Source organism: Rhipicephalus microplus, chromosome 8, assembly GCF_043290135.1.
Source record: "Rhipicephalus microplus isolate Deutch F79 chromosome 8, USDA_Rmic, whole genome shotgun sequence".
NCBI classification, from domain to species: domain Eukaryota; kingdom Metazoa; phylum Arthropoda; class Arachnida; order Ixodida; family Ixodidae; genus Rhipicephalus; species Rhipicephalus microplus.
The window spans coordinates 46,165,357-46,186,582 of record NC_134707.1 but is presented as its reverse complement, the minus strand read 5'-3'; the positions used below and the strand labels follow the sequence as shown (position 1 = coordinate 46,186,582).

At 43.4% G+C, this 21,226-nt stretch overlaps 1 protein-coding gene across 1 annotated transcript; it reads right to left on the bottom strand.

The window, feature by feature from the left end:
• Positions 1 to 5,660: 5,660 nt before the first annotated feature.
• On the bottom strand, positions 5,661 to 7,559 carry LOC119164419 (mitochondrial inner membrane protein Mpv17). Its single transcript, XM_037416609.2, has 2 exons — positions 7,262 to 7,559; positions 5,661 to 6,155 (listed from the first exon to the last, which is right to left on the bottom strand). The coding sequence occupies exons 1-2, from the start codon at positions 7,414 to 7,416 to the stop codon at positions 5,771 to 5,773; spliced, it is 540 nt and encodes a 179-aa protein (XP_037272506.2). The 5' UTR covers positions 7,417 to 7,559; the 3' UTR covers positions 5,661 to 5,770.
• Positions 7,560 to 21,226: the final 13,667 nt, after the last annotated feature.

Below are 21,226 nucleotides of genomic sequence, written 5' to 3'. Positions count from 1 at the left end.
AGTTGGTGACTAATCATTGTGATGCGTGTGTGTCCGCATGTAAAATGGCACACCAATGAGACATAGCGGATAAAATACCAGGAAGCTAGACGTTGCCGGTTTCGGATTCCAACTCTAATTCTTGTGTTACTCTGCTTCATCCTGTTTGTTGGGACACCTCACACATGCTTTCAAGCTTGCTCCACGCCTGTGCTGTGCATGCCTCGCCGTGACATTCATTATCTAATGCAGCTAATCCATAGTGCATGTGTGAGATAATATTTTAGAAGCGAAGCTCCCTACCCCGTGTGTCGTATGTCTCGTGTCGTTATAGTAGCCAGTTGCATTGCATGTCAATAAAGAAAGGTGTCACAGCATATCCACTGAGTGAATGATGATGAGTGGGGCGAAGTGTGTGTCAGTCAGTCCGTCCGTCCGTGTGTCCTTCGGCCGTCCGCTTCACTCCTCTTGTCATCATTCACCTCGTGGATATGCTGTGTTTTTTGTGTGATGAAACATCATAGAAGCAGTGTCCTTATGTTTCTACATAGCTGCAAGTGTGCACAGCCAACAACGACTAGGCGGAAAGCTTAACAAGGTATCGGAGTGGTGCTTTCAAAGATTTCTTTCAAGACTTTGGGTGCATTTTGCACTTACGCTGATAAAAACTTACGTAGGTAAAGTAAAATAGCATAATGGTATGTTGGAGCATTCTAAGCTTGAATCATTGATATTGTGATGAACACATAAAAGCGAAACTTGATGTAAGTTATATTGGACTGGATGTGAGTGATGTAAATACTGGCAGACAGGAGTATGAAGTAGCATTTGTAATGCAGATTCATGTTTTGCCTAAAGGGCCAGCAAGCAGGCTTCAACTTGTTTTTTACACCTCCCAAACAAGCTCGTCAATTCGTACAGAAGACCGCAGCGATCACATTTGCCGAATATTACAGTGTTGCACGTGGCACAGACCCTCCATTTCAGAAAACAATCCCGCGCCTTTTTCCCTCGCCTGACCAATCCCCCCCGTTTGGACAATCTGGCGAAAGCTCGCCCATAGGCAAGGTTACGCGTGACTTAGCTCGTCGATTGGTTTTTTACAGTACAAAATGAAGGCTTGGCCCCGGGCGAAGCACTTTCAGGTGCCCGGTCCATATTTTAATTTTTCTGTGCTTCTCTTGGCCGTTCTGTGGAGCCCAAGACTCCGGGAGAAGCAGCACTGCCGGAATGAAAGCCTCCGAGATGAGGAGGCATTTCACTATTTTACCGCGAGGATAAAAGTGCATTTCTTGCCCACGCCACTATGAGACATGCTCATGCGGGGGAAGCCCTGCTCGGTCGTTGGTTGCGCGCTGATGATGTATCACGGACGTCGTGTCACGTTGTCGAAGTGGGCCGAGATGCGACGACGGGCTACTTCGTCCAATTCTTGTGGCAAAGAAGGGTGGTGAGTGACCGCGCAAAATTTAGAAACAGGCTGGAACGTTTATTCCAACCCATGTAACTTCTTTATAGCGTCATCATCATCAGCCTGACTACGCCCACTGCAGGGCAAAGGCCTCTCCCATGATCCGCCAATCAACCCCCAGTCTTGTGCTTTCTATTGCCACGTTATACCTGTGAAGATTTAATATCATCGGCCCACCTAACCTTCTGTCTCCCGTTTGTGCATTTGCCTTCTCTGGGAATCTAGTAAGTTATAGCAGGCATTTGAAACATTTTTGCGGCAGCAAGTTCACATAGCAAAAGTGCGCATATTTCTTTTTGTTAAAATTTTTGGACTTCAGGGTTGTTTACTGGCTCTTTAAATGCAGCCTTGTGTTCCGAGCATAAGAACGCCATGATGGGACAGCGAAAAAGTAAATTTCTTATCGGGTGCAGTAAAATTATTTGGTAGAACTTGAAGGATCCTATTGAAGGAAATAAATTAGCCACAGCACACATTCTTTGATTGAATCATACAGAGTGATTTTTTTTACTATCTACAATAAACATGCTGCTGACCTGTTACTATAAAGCATAAGCTAAACTATGTCATTCAACAGTAGAGAAAGAAAGAAATATAATTCATGAATGTACAGACTATAATACAACGTAACATGTTCAAAAATATAGCAGAATCATTTATTTAGCTTTTATATATTACTTTGGGCTTAATACACAGTATACCAGCTTTGAATGGCTCCCAAGATTGTGAAGTGCTGCTTCAAACACAGTGTACGATGCAATATGATTTGATATGCAAACCACGTCCAGTCGCAGCCACTTTTGTGAAGAGCACGCGAGCAGATCGTTTTTGCTTCACAGGACGACACCTTGAAGTAGTTTTGGGCTCAGATGTAGTCGGCCTCACTATAATATAGGCCCTGCGTAATCCTGACACACCAAGTCAGAGCCCGAAACTGCCTCAAGGTGTCACTCTGCAGAGCGAAAATATACGAAAACCGGCTGCTCGCGCACTCTGCACAAACGTGGCTGACGTTGTACTGAGCGAAAAAAAATCATACACATATTGCCAGGGAATTCAAAGTTTTCTCAGGTGCAATGGCGTCTAAACTTTCGACGTCAGCTGTGCGTATAGGTACTAGTTTGATCAGGACACGATTGTCCTGTTTGTTTCCAAACACCTGAACCTCGTTGTGGAATACATATTGTCCTTCAACGAAAACGTGCTGGTGCCTAATTCATGAATGTAGAGACTTTAATACAACGTGACATGTCCAAAAATAAAGCAGAATCATTTATTTAGCTATTCTATATTATTTTAAGCTTAACACGCAGCAGAGCAGCTCTGAATGGCCCACAAGATTGTGATGCACTGCTGCAAACACAGTGTACGATGCAATATGATTTGATATGCAATAATTTTGGCACACTGCAGTTGAGGTGTCTTCAGGATCCAGTGGCGAACACTACGTTTCTCAACTGAAAGGTATCTCATAGGCACAATCTATTTTGCTGCAAGACAGAGCATCGTAATCATGGCTGGGCATGATGGAACACCAAAATTCCTTATTGCACACTACAGCAATGATGTGTGCCACGGGGTGGCCGAAACAGTACGAGAGTAATGAAACGCGTACTCCATTTCGTACATACATAGCAAGCAATGCTGCAAAGGTACTCCGACTTTCTGAGCTTGAAACCGAATACAGTCACTCCTGGATATATCAAACTCGGATATATCGAATTATTGGCTATATATATAACAGTTGAGAAATCTGCTTGAATTTTCCATGCAAAAGCATGGGACTGGTGCACCCGTATACCGTACTCTTGCACAGTGGGACATCCGCTATATTGAATGCTACATTGTGCCAAGGGCCAGAACTTGCATTTTTCCTAGCAAATATTGATCACTTTACAGCCAAGTTCCAACAAGCTTTAATCCTTTTGAGTGGACAGGTGATGAAAAGGCGGTATTATTTCATCGCGCTGATCTGCTTTGTTGCATGGACCAGTATGTTTGATGTTCGATCTGCAGGTCTTAAAAGGGGCATAGTGTTTTTCACAAAAACTGATTGTCGATGACACCAAATGATAATGCGAAGTTACTCGGCAATCTCATTGCAATGTTCAAATTCAATTCCTTGCTTGTTGGCGTACAGTGGCACACGAGCCTGAAAAAGCATGGCCTTTGAGATGTGCAACCTCGTGGGGTATTTTTGGTGTTCTCGGTTTTAAAACGCACGTCACGGAGGCTACGCTTTTTCTAGCTTTTTGTATCAAAGTAGCTGAAAGCAGTGGAGTGACATTGATATCGTCAACATGTCGACTGTGGAAACTTGACATTGTCTTTTGCCCCTTTTTGGGCTTGTGAACTTCTCGCCTTGTTCCTGATAAATACTCATTCGGGAGTTGAACTGAACATTTACCCTCATATAGCGATAAAAATTATGACTGGTGCTTGAAGCGACGTCAAGTAAAGCACAGTCGTAAATTTTCCTTGCGGGCCAGGTGACGACTTCGGGTGCGTCATGACCGTTGGCCTTTGGTGCCTCGGTGCATTTTGTGACTTATCAGTGTTTCTGGCCACCATCTTGGACAGTGAGCGACTTACCGGTGCAGTTGACGATGTGGCTGTTTCTGACTGCATCGATGGAGAGATCATCGCTGCCATGTCCGGTGCCACGGAAGTGTGCCTGTGCGATTGTGAATATGCCAACGTCATCACTGCCGCTACTAACCAACCTTTTGCCATGCTACAAAGCATTTTGCCTCATTCAACGCTGTTGAGGCCGAAGGAGCTGAATTCGCTTATTTGGAAAGCTTCAGTGATAATGAGGAGGGCTGTAGCTTCACGGCGTGCAAGAAGCAAGACAAATTTAAGAACCGTTTATATGCTAAATAAATTGCCGTAACTTGCAGTTCACTCCACGTTCTTCATTATACTGTAAGTGAACTGTTATGTGAGCACTTGTGTAACGATTTCCCAGGCCTGAAATGCCATAATTTAGGCCTTAAATATGCATATTTTGTATTTGGAATTATCTATATATGGAACTATTTTGCAATTCCCTTCGAGTTCGATATATCCAGAATCAACTGTAGCGCATGCCATATCGAACATAGATGCATGTTACACAGTTTGATGCAATTTAGTTTGTATCAGCGCAGCACATATGAAAAGAAAGAAAAAAGATGACACACATGTCAAGAAAGGTAGGCACTAAATGGTAGCGCCCACCTTTCTTGACGTGTGTGTCATCTTTTTTCTTTCTTTTCATATGTGCCATGCTAATACATGCTAAGTTCATGGAAAACCAACTCGCCCGAACCACAACACATTTAACGTAATGTTTGTAATTGCACTTTTGCCACAAGTTATGATACACTTAGACATAACTACATGGGGGGCACTCCGCGTCGACACATCTGCAACCGACTCCGTAGGCTGACTCACTTTTGCGACAAGCAACCACAATGCAATGCTTGCATTCGATACGAGAACGTAACACATTGCATCGCGACAGTGTGCATGTAATGCACGATTTGGCTCAAACTCACTCCGACATGTTCTTGTTGCAATATACAACATGGTGTGTAAAGGGTATGCAAATTGCAATCAACCTCACAAAAATGCATGGCTAAATACTCTGAAGTCTACATGACATGGGTAGTTTCGGCAGTCTTTGTCTACTAAATAAGAAACAAAATACTTATAGCTGTTCGTTAGAAAAATTGTAGCGTCACGCTCACAATTTGAAACAAACAGCTAATACAGAGTCTGCTGCTCAGCACAAAATTCTTGGCACGAATGTTGTGGTGGTCGCAAGTGTGCCTCAAGAGAGCTACTTCCATTTGCCCATAGGGCTGTATTCACATGACGGATGTGATCACGCACGAATCAGTCGGATGGCATGTGACGAAATTCTAATCCTTTCGAAGCCAGCACTCACACTGCAGGACGGAACTCACACTGCAAGAAAGGATTTCGGCATTGCTACCCAGAGGATCCCAACTGTGATTTGGGCCTCCGTCATTTCACGAATCGCTCCGCACGGACCGAAGCGGGAACGGCAGATGTATGGCGACATAGTGTGCAATCTGCAGGCTTGTACGACGATTTCACCTGTCGTGTGAATGCAGCTTTAGCGAAGCACATGCAGCAAAGTGCAATATAAATGGCTGTGTTTAAAAATCATGTATGATTTTCAGTGACACCATGTCAACTCGGCTTATGTAGGAGAACTGGCTTTGATCTAGATGATGAGAACTTGTAGAAATCGCAAGATAATTCTTGGACCGTCAGCCACCAAGTCGGTGTACTTCAAGGGTGATGCTGCGGTTACGCCAGCTGCATCCTGTTGGCCTTCCAAGCCAAGTAAGTGTTCCAGACGAGTGCCACACAGCTTGCAAATGGTACTCGGTAATTAAGAGGAACCAAGCTAAAGTTGATAAGCTGTGCCGCGGGCCAGAGCATGTAATTTGCCTTCAGGATGGGCAGGTAGTCGGCTCGCAAGGTGTCCTTAATGCTGTCCCACGAGCGTTGCTGGAGCGCACCGAGAGTCACCAGAAAGCTTGGTAGGAACACCGGAGTGAACACGGCTTGGTCGAGGAACACCTTTTTGATGACCATCGCTCGCCCGCCCCCGCTGCCGATGATGCGTTCGAGTGCAAGGTACCAGACACGGAGAGCGGGACCAACGAATGCCACGCCCATGACGAAGAACCTGCAGGGTTTTGTAAAGGTTCAGAAATTGTCAAAGAAATGAAAGAAATATATGATTAACTAAGCAAACAGTATCATTACTTCTTGTCTGAGCAACATTGCCAAAAAACCTGCAAAAAAAGGGGAATCACTCGAGAGGCTCCTATACTTTATGTGCAACCAATGAAACTAACAGCAACGGTCAGGTTCAGATCCCACCAATAGAAAGGGTGCTTTTTCTGTTCGCTTCAATTACTTTCAATTTAGGTTGCAATCACTGTACCATCAAATACAACAAACAACGCCCCCTATACTTTCCTCGGTTAATGGTCTGCAGGATTCATTGGTGCTGTAAAAAAATTTTACATATGTCACGAGACTTTGCAACGAAGGGTGGAACGTTCAAGCGTTAGCCAATGTAACGTCCATACTTGCTACACAGAATCAGTTAGGTCTTGAACTTGTATTCCCTGTTCGTGACGTTTACGCGAACCTTCACCAACCATTTTTTGCAAGGACAGCCAATTTTGTAGGGCGCACGCGAGACATGGCAATAAATGACCTTGTTTGGCGGCTAGCTAACTACATTAAATGTGAACGCTATTGGGTACAAGTAACATTAACATTTCTCGTGTGATAGAGGTGTAAGTTATTATGCACCATGTACACCTTTTTAAGCTGTCATTTGAGTATAGAATATTAAAGAACTTAAAAGAAATGGCGATTGTTGCAACTGTGCAGGGCGAAGATGGAAGAATCAATCACGATTGAGAAATTCGATCGTCATCGAGGCTCGATTCGAATCGAGAGTGCCTATGGCACTCGCATGACTTTAACTTGGGGAGCACGGGGCAACTCGGAGACAGTAAACTCGGGGAACGACGCCACCAGAGCATACTCGACTGCTGTGGTGGCGCCGTGGGCTCGTATTCCGTAGGGAGCCTACATGAACGGCCGTTCATGTAGGCTCCCCAGTATTCCGGCCGCATTGCGGTGGAGTCGGTGGTACTTAGGTGCAGGTTGAAGAATCCCAGTAGGTTGAAATTTCTGGAGCCCACCACTGCGGCGTCACATCGCGGTTTTTGCGTCGTAAAACTCCCAACTATTCCAATAGAACGTAGTTCATACCTCGCCGCTCGTGGCACATCGATATCCGTCCGTCGTTCGAGCACTTTCTGGGCGATCAAGTCGCCCGACAGCATCACGGTAGCCGTGGTGATAAGCTGCGTCTTCACTGGGTGGTCGTGCATCACACGCGTGTAGAGGCTCCATGCCTGCCGCATTTTTGAAGCTGTCGTAACGCTAGTGCAGAATCTCAATCCTCGTGCGGACGAGGATCCGTCAGAATGGTTCGTCGCCCATCTACCGCGTTAGCTACAATGTGTAGGTGCAGTAGGGACAGTAGGAGCACTGATAAAACGCTTGAGTTTTCCTCTGATACCAAAGAAAGAGAAGACGCGGTGCTTATCAGAAAACGGCAGCGGCAGTTTTGACTGTTTATATCCGCATGCGTATCTTTTCGTTGCGATGCATTCACGTGGTTCATGCACTTGTGCAATGTTGCCAGGTCGCAGGAGCAAAACGTCGCCTAAAGTAGCCACACTTGTGAGACAACCACCGCAGTATTTTTATTGAAGCAATGAAATGTGTTACCATTGGGGAAAACTGTGAATAAGTGCATCATGTATACTTTGAGATCAAATGTGCTCAAATTCAAGCGTAAATTGTTGATAGGAAGATACCCCTGCTGTAATGTCTCGCCTGATGTTTTGCAAGTGTCCTTCTCTGCGCTACAGTGTACTATCTGCGCTGCATATTTGCCCAAGTAATGACGGCACCCTTCATGCTTCAAGTGGAGACGCGGTCCTATTTGAACATGCTTGGGCTTGTCTACTATGTGTCGGTTTGAACTCCCGATTTCACATCAAGGGATCAGAGCCACCCAAATATTGGTGACTGCAAAGTTTTTCTGACCATCCATTAATCGGGACGTCGGACTCCGGCCACGTGAAAGTGTTTCTTTGGCAGCACTCCAGGATACAACGTACGCCACACTTCGACAACACTGGGAACACTCCCCTCGCTTTGATGTTGGCCACTTGGACATCGTTGGCCAGCTACCTCGCCAATGAAAGAGTCTCTGCTGGCCTGCGTGGACAGATCTACCCGCTGGGCCAAGGCCACCCCTATCGCGAACTTTACCGCCGAAACGGTTGCAATTGCTTTCCTGTACTCAAGAAGGTTATACTAAAACTTCTAGAGTGGCGGTCCCGCATAGCCGCCAATGTATCGAAGTGAAGCCGCGGCGGCCATGTTGCTCAGGGCAGAAGGTGGTGGCGGCTGCCTTGTAGCGCCGTAATGCTGTGGTCGCTGGCAGCCGTGCGTTTCGCTACAGCTACTAAAGCACCGGTTTATTATTCTTAGGCAGCGAGGGAACGTGGGAGTGACTATAATGCATATATGCTTTAATTTTTCTTTGACACTTAGCGTTTTAGGCATGTTTAAAAAAGAAAAAAAAAAGCCAGGCATGGACGGAACGCGCAGCACAGTCGCACCTAAAGCTAGAAAAGCGGTCTTTCAGAGCATTTTCTGAACACTCTTTGGGATGCTACAAGCACACTGCTGTGTACCCACAGCGCCTTAAACAATAATACACTTTGTGTAGTAGGCGAGCATTCACTATGCTATCTTTCGTCGTTCTTTGGAGAAGCGTACGTGGTATCCGCTACACACTTGTTGGAAAGTTTGTGCACATTTTTTTAAGCAGTGGCTGATGACGATGAAGAAATATGCGTGAAGTGGGCATGCGGCACAGTTAAAGGGTGGTAAAGAACAACTTTTCCAATGAGTTGGAGCATTAGACGACCCAGTCGTTGAGCAATTCGTATTGTGTGACACCTGGATGTTTCTTCGACGTTATAAAACGCTTTCTTATTCCTTTCCCGACATCAAGTCTGCCTATGGCCAGTTTAGAAACAAGTTACAAGCACTGGCGTGGCTCAGTGATAGAATACTGGACAGGCACGCAAAGGACCTGGGTTGGAATTCTATCGTCTTATTGGTGTTCTTTAGTTACCGAGTTTTTTTTTTTTGTTCTAGACTGGTTAGGGCGGCGGACAACTACGGCGTCGCAAGTGACCTGTGTTCTGACCTCATGACTGTCGCTGTGAAAAAAATTTGTACTAAAGGATATCGATTAGCAATATATGTTTACACAGTTGCCTCACAGCAGATTGACCAGTGAGGAGATGCAAGGAAAGTATAAGTTTCACTCGCACGTAACCATAAGCCCTTGGCGTGTGTGCAAACTCTGTTTATTAGGGGGGGGGGGGGGGAGGGAGTGTCTTTCATTTTTTCACGTACTCGTTTGTGAAGCTCCTGGATATACAGAGAAAACGATGCTTGGAAAACTTGCAATCGTTCCTCTGATGCTCCATTATCTGGTCAATGAAATTCCGAGAACATCAATGCATTTTAAAAGACCCCATTGGTAGTGCTGCGTACGATGTCGTACCCTTCTTTTTCAGCTGGCAACGTGGCAAGCCTCTATATAGTAGGCTTGCCACGTTGACGGAAAAGTGAGTTACTGAAAATGCGGTTTTACCCTGAAAAATGAAAAAAAAAAACTGAATCTTTCTAATTTTAGGCTTCTATGTTGTGTTGAATGAAAAAGTGAATCATGCATAATGCGAAGCAACATTGAAAAACCGAAAAACGGGCGCTTTCCCAATTTTAAGGCTATAGGCTGGCCATTTTTGCTGAGAAAGTGAATGATTCGAAATGCGGCGTAACCTTTAAAAACCGGAAAAGTAAAGCTCTGCTAAGGCCGTTTTGGCTGGAAAGGGGAAATATTCAAAGTGCGGCGTAACCTTGAAAATGGATGAACTAAAGCTTTCCAAGACTATAGGCTTGCCATTTTGGCTGAAAAAGTGGGTTATTCAAAATGCGACGCCACGTTGAAAAATCCAAATTTCAAGCTTCACAGGCGCCACAGGTACTCATTAAGGCTCAAATAGGTTGCAACTTGTTACTCATCAAAAAGTCACCACACCTTAAAAAAATTGGACCGTAAAATGTTTGGAAGCTTGCCATTTCGTACATGGTTAGAGCTCCATTGGAAAAGTAACTTGTGGAATGAGAAAAGCGTCCACAAGATACACACAAATATTACATGAGATGACATTAGACAAAATGGTAGCAAACAATTTTTTTCTACGTCATCAAGAATTCGGCCAAGGATATCAAGGGACTAACTCTTGTCTTTATTTGTGATAATTATTGATTAATAACAGTACTTGCACCATGATTAGTGAATGTGAGTTCACCATATCACTTTGTAGGTTTTCCTGTGGCCTAATCGAAAAAAGCGAACTCCCAAAGTTTATTTCCGCATACGACGGAACAATGTATACGATCGGGGACGCTATTGTAGGGCTCCGCCGACCCTTTTCTTGAGTTTTAACTGCGGGTCAAACCGAAACTGACCTTCAAAAGCCAAGTAGAATGACACTACCTCCCGTAGCTAGTTCCTACGTATTCGAGTTGTGGTGTTTTACATTGCGTATTGTACGCCTACGTGACAAGGAACAGTGTGCAAATCGACACAAAAATTGGCATTAAACTGCGAGAGAATATTTCAAATCTTCAGAAGGCAAAGGATCCAAAGGGAATTTATGATTTTGATACCAAATTAAAGACAAATAATTTTGTAACAAAATTTCAAATCTCAGTTTCATGAGTCCTTTGGAATTACGAAACTGATGACTTCCGACAGCAATACAATTTTTTTTTCAAGGAGGCCAAAAAAACTGCATGCGCTAAGGCTCGGACACACACACGCACCATTTAATATTGAACAATGGGCTACATAATGTACAGACAAAGTCTTAAGCTATCTCATCCAGCCGTAGCAGTAGCCGAGTCAGTAAGGTGGTCGGCTCCAAACCGAACGGTCGCCGCTTCGTATCTCGGTGCCTGTAGTGTTGAAGAAACAAGGTGATGCGGTAAGGAGTTTGTGATTAGGTGTACTATAAATGGTTGTCTCGCAATTTTCAATTTTCGAAAGTATTGTCGCATTCGAATGAAATCGAGTTTTACAGCTTTTTTTCGAAGAGAGGGGTTTTTGAAAATCTTGTTATTCTCGATTTCGCCAAGCATGGAAGTATTTTAGTTATATATATTCCTGTGGCTTTTCTTATCAGGAAGGTAAGTCTATAAATTTTCGATAACTCGTAATTTTCACTTTCGGAAGCTGATTTAACATTTCAATCACACAGATTCTTGAAGGACTTTTCCGATCTGAAAGAAAACAACTACAGCATTTCGAAATCTAATAGGTTGGAATTTCAGATGGTGTGCTTTTGCTTTTACTATATCGACTCAGAGGGCTTTTCTTATAATTCTATTGCTTTCAAAAATTTGTAATTTTCAATTTTGGCTACGGGCTTTCTATTCGTGCTCCAATTACAACGCAACGTGAAAAATAGAAAAATGGAAGCTTTATGAAGGCTGCACAATTTCTCTCAATATGGCCCAAAAATATTTATCAGCATTCGATGCAACCTTAAAAAATTGCAAAGGCTTACGCTTTTTCTTAAAATTGTGCCCACATTGAATTATTCAAAACGGGACCAAACTTCCAAAATTGAAGAAAAGAAGCTTTCTGAAGGCTACAAGCTCGCCATTGTGTTTTAAAATCCCAGTAAAAATAAATGATCAGTGTTAAACGCAAAATTGAAAACTCGAAAAATGGCAAAAGCTATAAGCTTGCAATTTTTTCTCAAATTTATGATGACATTAAATTATTCAAAACTCGAAATATTCAAAGGCTATGAAGTTGCCATTTTGTCTCAAAATGACCCTAAAAATAAAATATCAGCATTTGATGACACCTCGAAAAATTGAAAATTTCCAAAGGGTATATGTATCCTTGTTATTTTTTTTCTCAAAATGATGCCGAAATTCAATTATTCAAAACGCGACAGAACGTCGAAAAATTGGAGAACGGAAGCTCTCTAAAGACTAAAAAGTCGCCATTCTCGCTCAAAGTGGCCCTACAATTGAAATATCAGCATTCGAAGTAACCTTGAAAAGTTGAAAATTTACAAAGCCTTGCATTTTTTTTCTCTGAATCATCAAGGCCCAGGACCAGACCTCTCAAATCCTGGCCGTCCAGAGGGCCCGCGCGAGGGCCGTCAGGTTTAACCTAATGGTCCCCGAGTGGGCCTAGCCAGGTGACGCTGAGTTTACTCGCGTCTATTGTGGACCGAATAAAGTTGTTTCACTCACTCACTCACTCACTCTCTGAATGATGACAAAATTGAATTTTTCAAAACGCGACAGAACGTCTAAAAATAAGAAAATAAAAGCTTTCCGAAGCCTATGAAGCGACATTTTCTCTCAAAATGGCCCCAAAAATGCATTATCAGCATTCGACGCAACCTCAGAAAATTCAAACTTTTCAAAGGCATCAATTTTTCTCAAAAGGATGGCGATAATGACTTATTCAAAATGCGTCAGAACGTCGAAAAATAGAAGAATAGACGCTTTCCGAAGGCTATAGAGCCACCATTCTGTCTCAAAGTGGCCCTACAAATGAATCATCAGCATTTGACGCAACCAGTGGGAGGCTGCACTGTCCTGCTCTAAGCCTGAAGAACAACTCAAGCTGATCGACAGAGCTTGCAAGATGGCAAAGGCCACAGGGGCCCTGGACTGAGGGCTCCACGTTCACCGGAAAGAATATATGTAATAAAGTTTTGCATTCGTTTTGCATTCATTGAAAGCTGAAAATTTCCAAAGTCTTGCAATTTTTTCTCTGAGTGATGCCGGAATCGAATTATTCAAAACGCGACAGAACGTCAAAAAATAGAAAAATAAAAGCTTTTCGAAGCTATATAAAGCAGCATTTTGTCTCAAATTGACCCTAAAAATGAATCATTGACGCAACCTCAAAAAATTGAAAATTTCCAAAGGATTGCGATTTATTCTCTAAATGATGCCGAAATTGAATTATTCAAAACGACGCGACAGAACCCTCCCCCCACCAAAAAAAAAAAAAAAACTCGGACACAAATATTCACCACTTAACATTGAAGAGATTGAAGAGTGGGCTGCATATTGTACAGAGCAACTTTCATACCGTCATATCAAGTCGTAGCAGTATAGCAGAGTCGGTAAGGTGATCAGCTCTAAACCGAAAGGTCGCTGGTTCAAGTCCCAGTGCCAGTAGTGGTGAAAAAAAAAAAGAAATGTGGCGATGTGGTTGAGGGCACTGATAGGCCGTTGTTTATTTTTGTAATTAACCTGCAGTACATTGAGCAGAGCAAGTTCTAAATTGTATATCCCGTGTCTAGGCAATAGCCGAGTGCGTATGGTGTTCAGTTCACAATCAAAAGGTCAATGGTTCGAATCGCAGAGTGGCGAGTGCCGGAATACCAGGAAGTGTCGAGATACATTGGTGCCAAACCTAAAATGCACGTACGGTGACATACTAGAAGGGTGACGCGGAAAGCCACGAAATGAGCTGGACCTATACGCAAAAAATTACAACGTTAAATTAAACTAATACATTTATTTTTTAAACAATGCGTCCCCCCCTTTTTTTTTCAAAAAGGGGAGCGATCTACGGCGGCTTTGGACCCGAAGGCCCAGGGTACCCCTTAGCCGCCATGTAGCTCAAGCGTCCCCCCCGAGCGACATAAGCCTCGCCGTGCCGAAGCACAACTGCGAAGAGCACTCGTACCTTTAACTCGGAGGTATCGGGCGAGGGGTGTACCACTTAAGAAGTGAGCCAATCTCCGGGTACAACTCCCCTCTGCCTTTGAATCCGGTGGCCTCCGGCCGGCACCGGGACGGAATCGAACCCGGCACCTCCCACATTGGAAGCAGACGCTCAACCATTGTGCTACCTCTGTGGTGGGAATCTCAGATACTAATAATGTTGGTCAATCTCGTCAATGCGACCAAACACCAGAAAATAAAATTTTAAATTCCTTCAGGTTTAGTTTTCCGCAATGAGGCCGACAGCGGGATTTGAACCACTGCCTTTCCGATTGTGAAACGAACACTTTACCACTCAGCTACTGCCACTTTTTTTTTTTTCTTTATTGCTTTGCATATCATGACTGTTCACATTTTACATATTTACATATTGGTTCAAATTCAAATGCAACACAAAATACACCCACAGAATTCATTGAGGTACCGTCAGCTCTTGGCTGACTGTTAATCAATACTTCGGCATTCGTAACAATCGCTCAATGCACCCAATCCAGTCTGGCACATCATCTTGGCTTTTCAGCATTTCAAGAAAATGGCACACAGATTTACAAAAATATTCGCGCACAGCTAGCACTTCTACATCCGCGTTTTCAAAGGCACATCGGGTTTTCCATATACTGTGCAGGCCCAGAAGCATGATGAGATCATAAGGTACACCTGCCTCATTTTTAACCGAAAGAAAACGGATGCCATGTGGACTTAACGGTAATTCTTTTTTCAAGGTTCTTTGCAGTATGTCCCAGAAAAAAACCCCGCTCCAGCAATCTATAAACACGTGTTCAATTGTTTCCGGTTTTTTACACAAGTGGCAATTTGTGCTCCATGGCACGAATATTCCCTTATCCTGCAACCACGTTTTAACTGGTAAGGTACCAGTATGTAATTTAAAGAAAAAAGTTTTGACCCCTGGCACTACAAGCATTCTTTTAACACGTTTCAGAACATCCTGTCCTGGGCCTGCACAATATAGCTGACGGTACAATGGAACAGGCAGTAAAACATCGACAAGGTCTCTATACAATTTTTTGCGTGGTACTTCAGCCAGATACTCTAACGAAAATCTCACTGACAAAAAGCGGAAAGACAAAACAACTTCTTTTAAATACCCTTGTATTGGTCCTTGCATATTTGATGATGATACGAGAAATCCCGGCAGCACTCTAGATAACCTTAGTTGTATAACAGTTCTCAAAAAGGGGTCATCCACATCACGCAGAAAAAGGAAACGATTGACCAGTTGTCTTATGTACAAATGAACTAACCCGAGCCCGCCATCTCTAACTTTTCTGAACAGGTTTGTGCGGCTTGATCTTTCCCATACAGAGCTCCATATGAAAATTGCAAATACTCTGTGTATTTTCTGCACACTTATTCTACTGCAGTGCAAAACTTGCATTACGTACCACAGCTTGCTCACCAGAAACAAGTTGCACGTTGTGGCCCGTGCGAATATCGAAATACCCCAACCTTTCCATTTTTCTACATCCTTGCGCAATGCCTCTGTTTCTTTTTCCCAATACGGTTCACTGTCCTGATAGAACTCAAGCGGCACTCCTAAATACTTCACTGGTGTTTCCTGCCATTTAATGTTTAGAAATACTCTTGGCTTGACGTCCCATTCCCCATGCCAAAAGCCAAGGCACTTATCCCAGTTCACGGCACTACCACTCGCCTGGCAAAAGGTTTTCACGGCATTTACAGCATGCATTACACTCTCATAATTTGTACAGAAAACTGCAATGTCGTCTGCGTATGCAAGGAGGCTAACCTCAGCTTCATGCAATTTAAATCCGCTTATTGCAGGGTTATTAATTACACTTAAACAGAAAGGTTCAATAAAAATAGCAAAAAGCAGGGGCGATAGTGGACACCCCTGTCTCACTGACCGCAGCACAGGTATACGCTCACCCGCAGTTTTATTTATTACCAATCTCGTCGTGCATCCAGTGTAAGCCATGCGCACTCCTTCGCTAATCAAACTCCCTACGTTAATGTGCTCAAGTAATGAAAGGAGCACGTCATGCGGCACGCGATCAAATGCCTTTTCGAGGTCAATTTGAAGCATGGCAACATTGAGATGCATAGCGTCACAACTTTCTAGGATTGATCGTGCTATGTTTATGTTGGTCATTATTTTCCTTCCCTTTATGCCACAAGTTTGGTGGGGCCCAATCAGTTTTGTCATAACTGTCTGGAGTCTTCTGGCCAATATTTTCATCAATATTTTATAGTCAACATTAGTTAGGCTAATTGGTCTATACGCAGTAACACTTCTTAACTTCGCGGGATCTTCTGTTTTTGGTATTAAGACTGTGTGGGCTGACAAAAACGATGGTGGAAGTTGTTTGCACTTAAAAGCCTCGTTAAATACCTCCCTCAAAATAGGTGAAACTACGTGTTTGAATTCCTTGTACACTGCAGCACTAAGGCCATCTGGTCCTGGAGACTTACCATTGTTTAACTTATCAATTGCTTTTTCAACTTCTCGCTCTGTTATAGGCAATTCTAAAATTTCCTTTCTTTCATCATCAAGTCTTGGCATTAATGAAATGAAATCGCTATTAAAACGTTCTACGTGTACACTGGTTGGTGTGAATAACTCTTTGTAATATTCGAAAAAAGCACCGGATATTGCTTCTTTCGTATGGCACCTTGCTCCTTTATATTCTATTTCTCTTATTTCATTTTTACAGGCATGTCTCTTCTCAGCTCCAAGAGCTCGTTTTGTTGGCATTTATCCCGCTACCAAGTTTTCTGCTCGAGCTCGAATCAATGCTCCACGATAACGTTCTTGGTCTATCAACTCTAGCTTCTGTTTAGTTATGTTTATCTCCTCTGAAAATGTTCCGGCCTGAGTACATTCATCCGCTACTAACTGTTGCAAGTTTTCACGCAAGCGCACTTCAAGTTCTTTTTCAGCATGTCTCAGGATACTGGCTCTCTCAAGTGCTTTCAGTTTAATGGTCTGTTTAAATGTTTCCCACCTATGTCCCCAGGATTCAAGTGTTCTATTTAGTAAGTCTTCTATGCCCTCTAGAAAAATTCGATTAAACTCTTCATCCTTTAGTAGCTTTACATTAAATTTCCAGAGGTCCCAAGAGAAATGTTTGTTATTCCTTTTATGTTTACCCATTGAGAATGAAACCAAACAATGATCACTAAACGTAACAGGTGTAACTCTGTAATCATGGCACGAAGGAATGATTTCGGAAGACACGTATACTCTGTCAAGTCTAGCATGGCTTGAACGCTGAAAGTGGGTAAACATAACCGCTTTTCCACTGCAAAGACATTCACCCACGTCCTCTAGCTGAGCTTTCGCCACCATATCGGTTAGAACGGCAGTGCTTAAATCTTTGTATGGCCTGGAACTTGATTTATCTATACTCGAACAAACACAGTTGAAATCCCCGGCCAAAATTAGTTTACGTTCACATTCCAAATACACCTCAAGTTTTTCAAAAAACTCCTTACGCTCTTGAATCACAGTGGGTGCGTACACACAGATTACTCTCCATTTTTCTTTTGGTAGGGATAAATCACATATAATAAAACGACCCGCCTCGCAGGTAGTTACAGACTCCACTTTCGCATTAAGGCTCTGCCGAATTAACAAGAGGCAACCTGCCGACGTACCTACTGCATGACAAACGCACACATCAAACAGTCTCGTGAAAGGCTGCACCATTCGCTCAGCGTGCTCTTCACTCTCTACTTTAGTTTCCTGTACAGCGACGATGTCTAGATCTTGTTCTATAATCAGGCGGTAAAGCTGGTTTTGCCGCCGTTTGGCAGAAAGCCCACGTACATTTAGCGTCGCCAATCTAATCGTCGCCATCGTGATGAGAGAAAGCCGAGCGAAAGACGCTTACCTTACCAACACCTAAACCTCTGTGCGGCCGACGCTCAAGGCGTCGTCCCGTCGCCGCCGCGTGAAAGCGACGACGAACGCAGGCGGCCAGCACCCCGAGACTTTTTGGAGCCAGCCACTCGCCACTGCCCTTGATCTTCCTGGGCCAGACGCTGCTGGGACGCCGCGTCTCCCTCATTCAGGCGTCGCTTTACTGGCGTAGCTTCAGCTGTATCCATGTCCGAAGTAGCGTCGGACCCGATGACTGGTTCAGCCTTGTGCTGGGTCTCGCTTTGAGTCGAACGCCGTTGCGTTGGAGTGCCCGTAACCGTATTTTCATCTGCGTCTTCCTTAGGTGTCTCCATCTTTCTCTCGCTGGTCGCCACTGCTTGAGACGCCTCCGCTCCTGCCTTCGACGCCGCGGCCCTCTCTGCTTCCTCTTCATCCATGAGCAATTCACTGTGGTCGGCATTTGTTGCTCGACTTGCTGCACTGGCATAAGAACGGGTACAGTCCGCCTGCTCATGCCCAAAAGCGCGACAACCAGCGCACCTGGGCACCCTGCAGTCGCGACGAATGTGTCCCGTGTTCCGGCAACGCAGGCAAAGCGGCGCTCTTCCTGGCACGACCACCAGTGCCATGCCGCTCCCGAGACGCATCTGGTGGGGTATGCGATCCGTAGTAACGCCTTCTTTAAGTAATATTCGAACGAACCTTGTGGTTGACTCAACTCCTTCGAAGTCTTCGTCTCTCCACTTGTCGCTGATGACTTCTTTTACTTCACCGTACTCCCGGAAAGCACGCCGTACAGTCTCTGCGTTGACGTCAAAGGCTACCCAATGCAACTTGAGACGCACCTCTTGCCTTTCTGGGTCGACGACGACGCAAGGCTGGTCTTTCACGGAGAGTAGGCCAGCGTCCAGAAGTTTCTTCTTGGCTTCATCTGTCTTCATTTCAAGAAGCCAGACGTGCGACATCTGATACGCTCCTATGCCGCTTACCTCTTTAATGATGCCTAGTTCCTTGAGCGGCTTTCGGAAGTCATTAATCCCGTACGGACGCGCTGCGATATCGCAGTGCAGAACCAACGTGCGTCTGAGTCCTTCTCCTGTGGGCAGTGGTGGCAGAATTAAACGGTAGTCCTTGGGAAGTGATGTGCACGAGAAACCGCGGCCAGCATCGGCCGCTGTAACAGCTCTTGAGGAGCCTGCCATCCTGCGTCCGCACGCGTCGGTGACCAGAAGCAGAATGACTCAGCTACTGCCACGCTTCGTTAAGACGGTTTAAAATTTACTCTGCACATTGCGCAGCCGCAGTCTTTGTGTACCTGCCTCGGATCACACAATGTTTTCTGGCGTCCGTAAATGCAGAGGATGAACGCATAAGAATTTAAAATGCGTCAGACTGAAAAACTTGAAAAATAGAAGTATTCTGGATCCTATAAAACACCATTCTCTCAAAATGGCCCTTAAAATTATTATCCACAATTGACGCAACTTTGAAAAACCGAATATTTCCAGAGGCTATAGGCTGGCGACATTTTCTCAAAATTATGCCGAATGTAAATGATTTAAAACTTGTCAAAACGCCGAAAAAGCGAAAGATAGAAGCTCTTCGAAGGCTATAAAGTCGTTATTTTGTCTAAAAAGAGTCCTAAAAATGTTTTATCAGCAATCTACGCAACCTTGAAAAATCGCAAATTTCCAAAGGCTATAACTCTTGCCACTTTTCTCAAAATCACGCCGAATGTATATGGTTTAAAACGTGACAAAACTCCAAAAAAGAGAAAGATGGAAGCTTTTTAAACGCTATAAAGTCGTCATTTTGTCTCAAAAGGGTCCTAAAAATGTTTCATCTGCCTTTGACGCAACCTTGAAAAATTGAAAATTTCGTAAGGCATTTCAAAGTCTTGCGATTTTTTCTCAAAATTATGCCGAATGTAATTGATAAAAAATGCGCCAAAACGTGAATAAAGCGAAAGATAGAAGCTCTCCGAAGACTAAAAAGTTGCCATTTTGTCTCAAAGAGGTACAAAAAAGGATTTATGAGCATTCGACGCAAAATCGAAAAATAGAAAGTTTTCAATGGCTATAGTCTTGCCATTTTTTCTCAAAATACTGCCGACTGTAAATAATTTAAACCGTGACAGAACGTCTGAAAATCGCAAAATATACGCTCCCCGAAGGCTATAAATTTGTCATTTTGTCTCAAAAGGGCCTTAAAAATTGTTTATGAGCATTCGACGCAACCTTAGAAAGTCGAAAATTTCCAAAGGCCTCGGACATTTTCTCAAAATTATACTGAAGGTAAATAATTTCAAACGCAAAAGAACGTCAAAAAATCGCGAAATTGACGCTCTCCGAAGTCTACGAAGTCGTCATTTTGTCTCAAAAGGGTCAGAAAAATAATTTTTCGAAATTTGACGCGCCAAAACGTCGATAAAGTGAGAGTTAAAAGCTCTCCGAAGGCTATCAAGTCATCATTTTGTCTTAAAAGGGCCCAAAAAGGATTTATGAGCTTTCAACACAACTATAAAAAATCGAAAATGTGCAAAGGCATTTTTTCTCAAAATAATGCAGAATACAAATGACTTAAAACGCAAGAGAAGGTCAATGAATTGGAAAATTGACGCTCCCTGAAAGCTCTTGTCATCATTTGGTCTCAAAGGGGTCCGAAGAATGATTTACCAGCATTTAACGCAACCTTAAAAAATCGAAAATTTCCAAAGGCTTATCGTCTTGCGACTTTTTCTCAAAATTATGGCGAAGTTAAGTAATTTAAAGCGCTACAGCACGTCGAAAAATCGAGAAATAGACGCTCCCCGAAGTCTATAAAGTCGTCAATTTGTTTCAAAAGGGTCCGAAAAATGATTTTTCAGGATTTGACGCAACCTCGAAAAATCGAAAATTTTCAAAAGCTATAGTCTCTCGATTTATTTATCAAACTCATGCCGAATGCAAATGATTTAAAACGCGCAAAAACGACAATAAAGTGAAAATTGGAAGCTTTACGAAGGCTATGAAGTCGTCATTTTTTCTTAAAAGGGTTCAAAAAATGCTTTATGATCATTCAACACAACCTTGAAAAATAGAAAGTTTCCAGAGGCATTTTATCTCAAAATAATGTCGAACAATAATGACTTAAAACGCGACAGAAGTTCAAAAAATAGGAAAATTGATGCTCCTCGAAAGCTATAAAGACGTCATTTTGTCACGAAAGGATCCTAAAACGATTTATCAGCATTTGAAGCAACCTTTAAAAGCAACTCCGAAAAATTGAAAGTTTTAAAAGGCTCACCATTCTTGCTCTAAATGGTGGTGAAATTTGATAATTGAAAACGCGACGTAACATGGAAAAATCGAGAAAGAAAAGCTTTCCGAAAGATATAGGGTTCCCATTTTGTCCCAAAATAGCCCTAAAATTGAATCATCAGCATTCCTCGCATCCTCGAAAAATTGAGT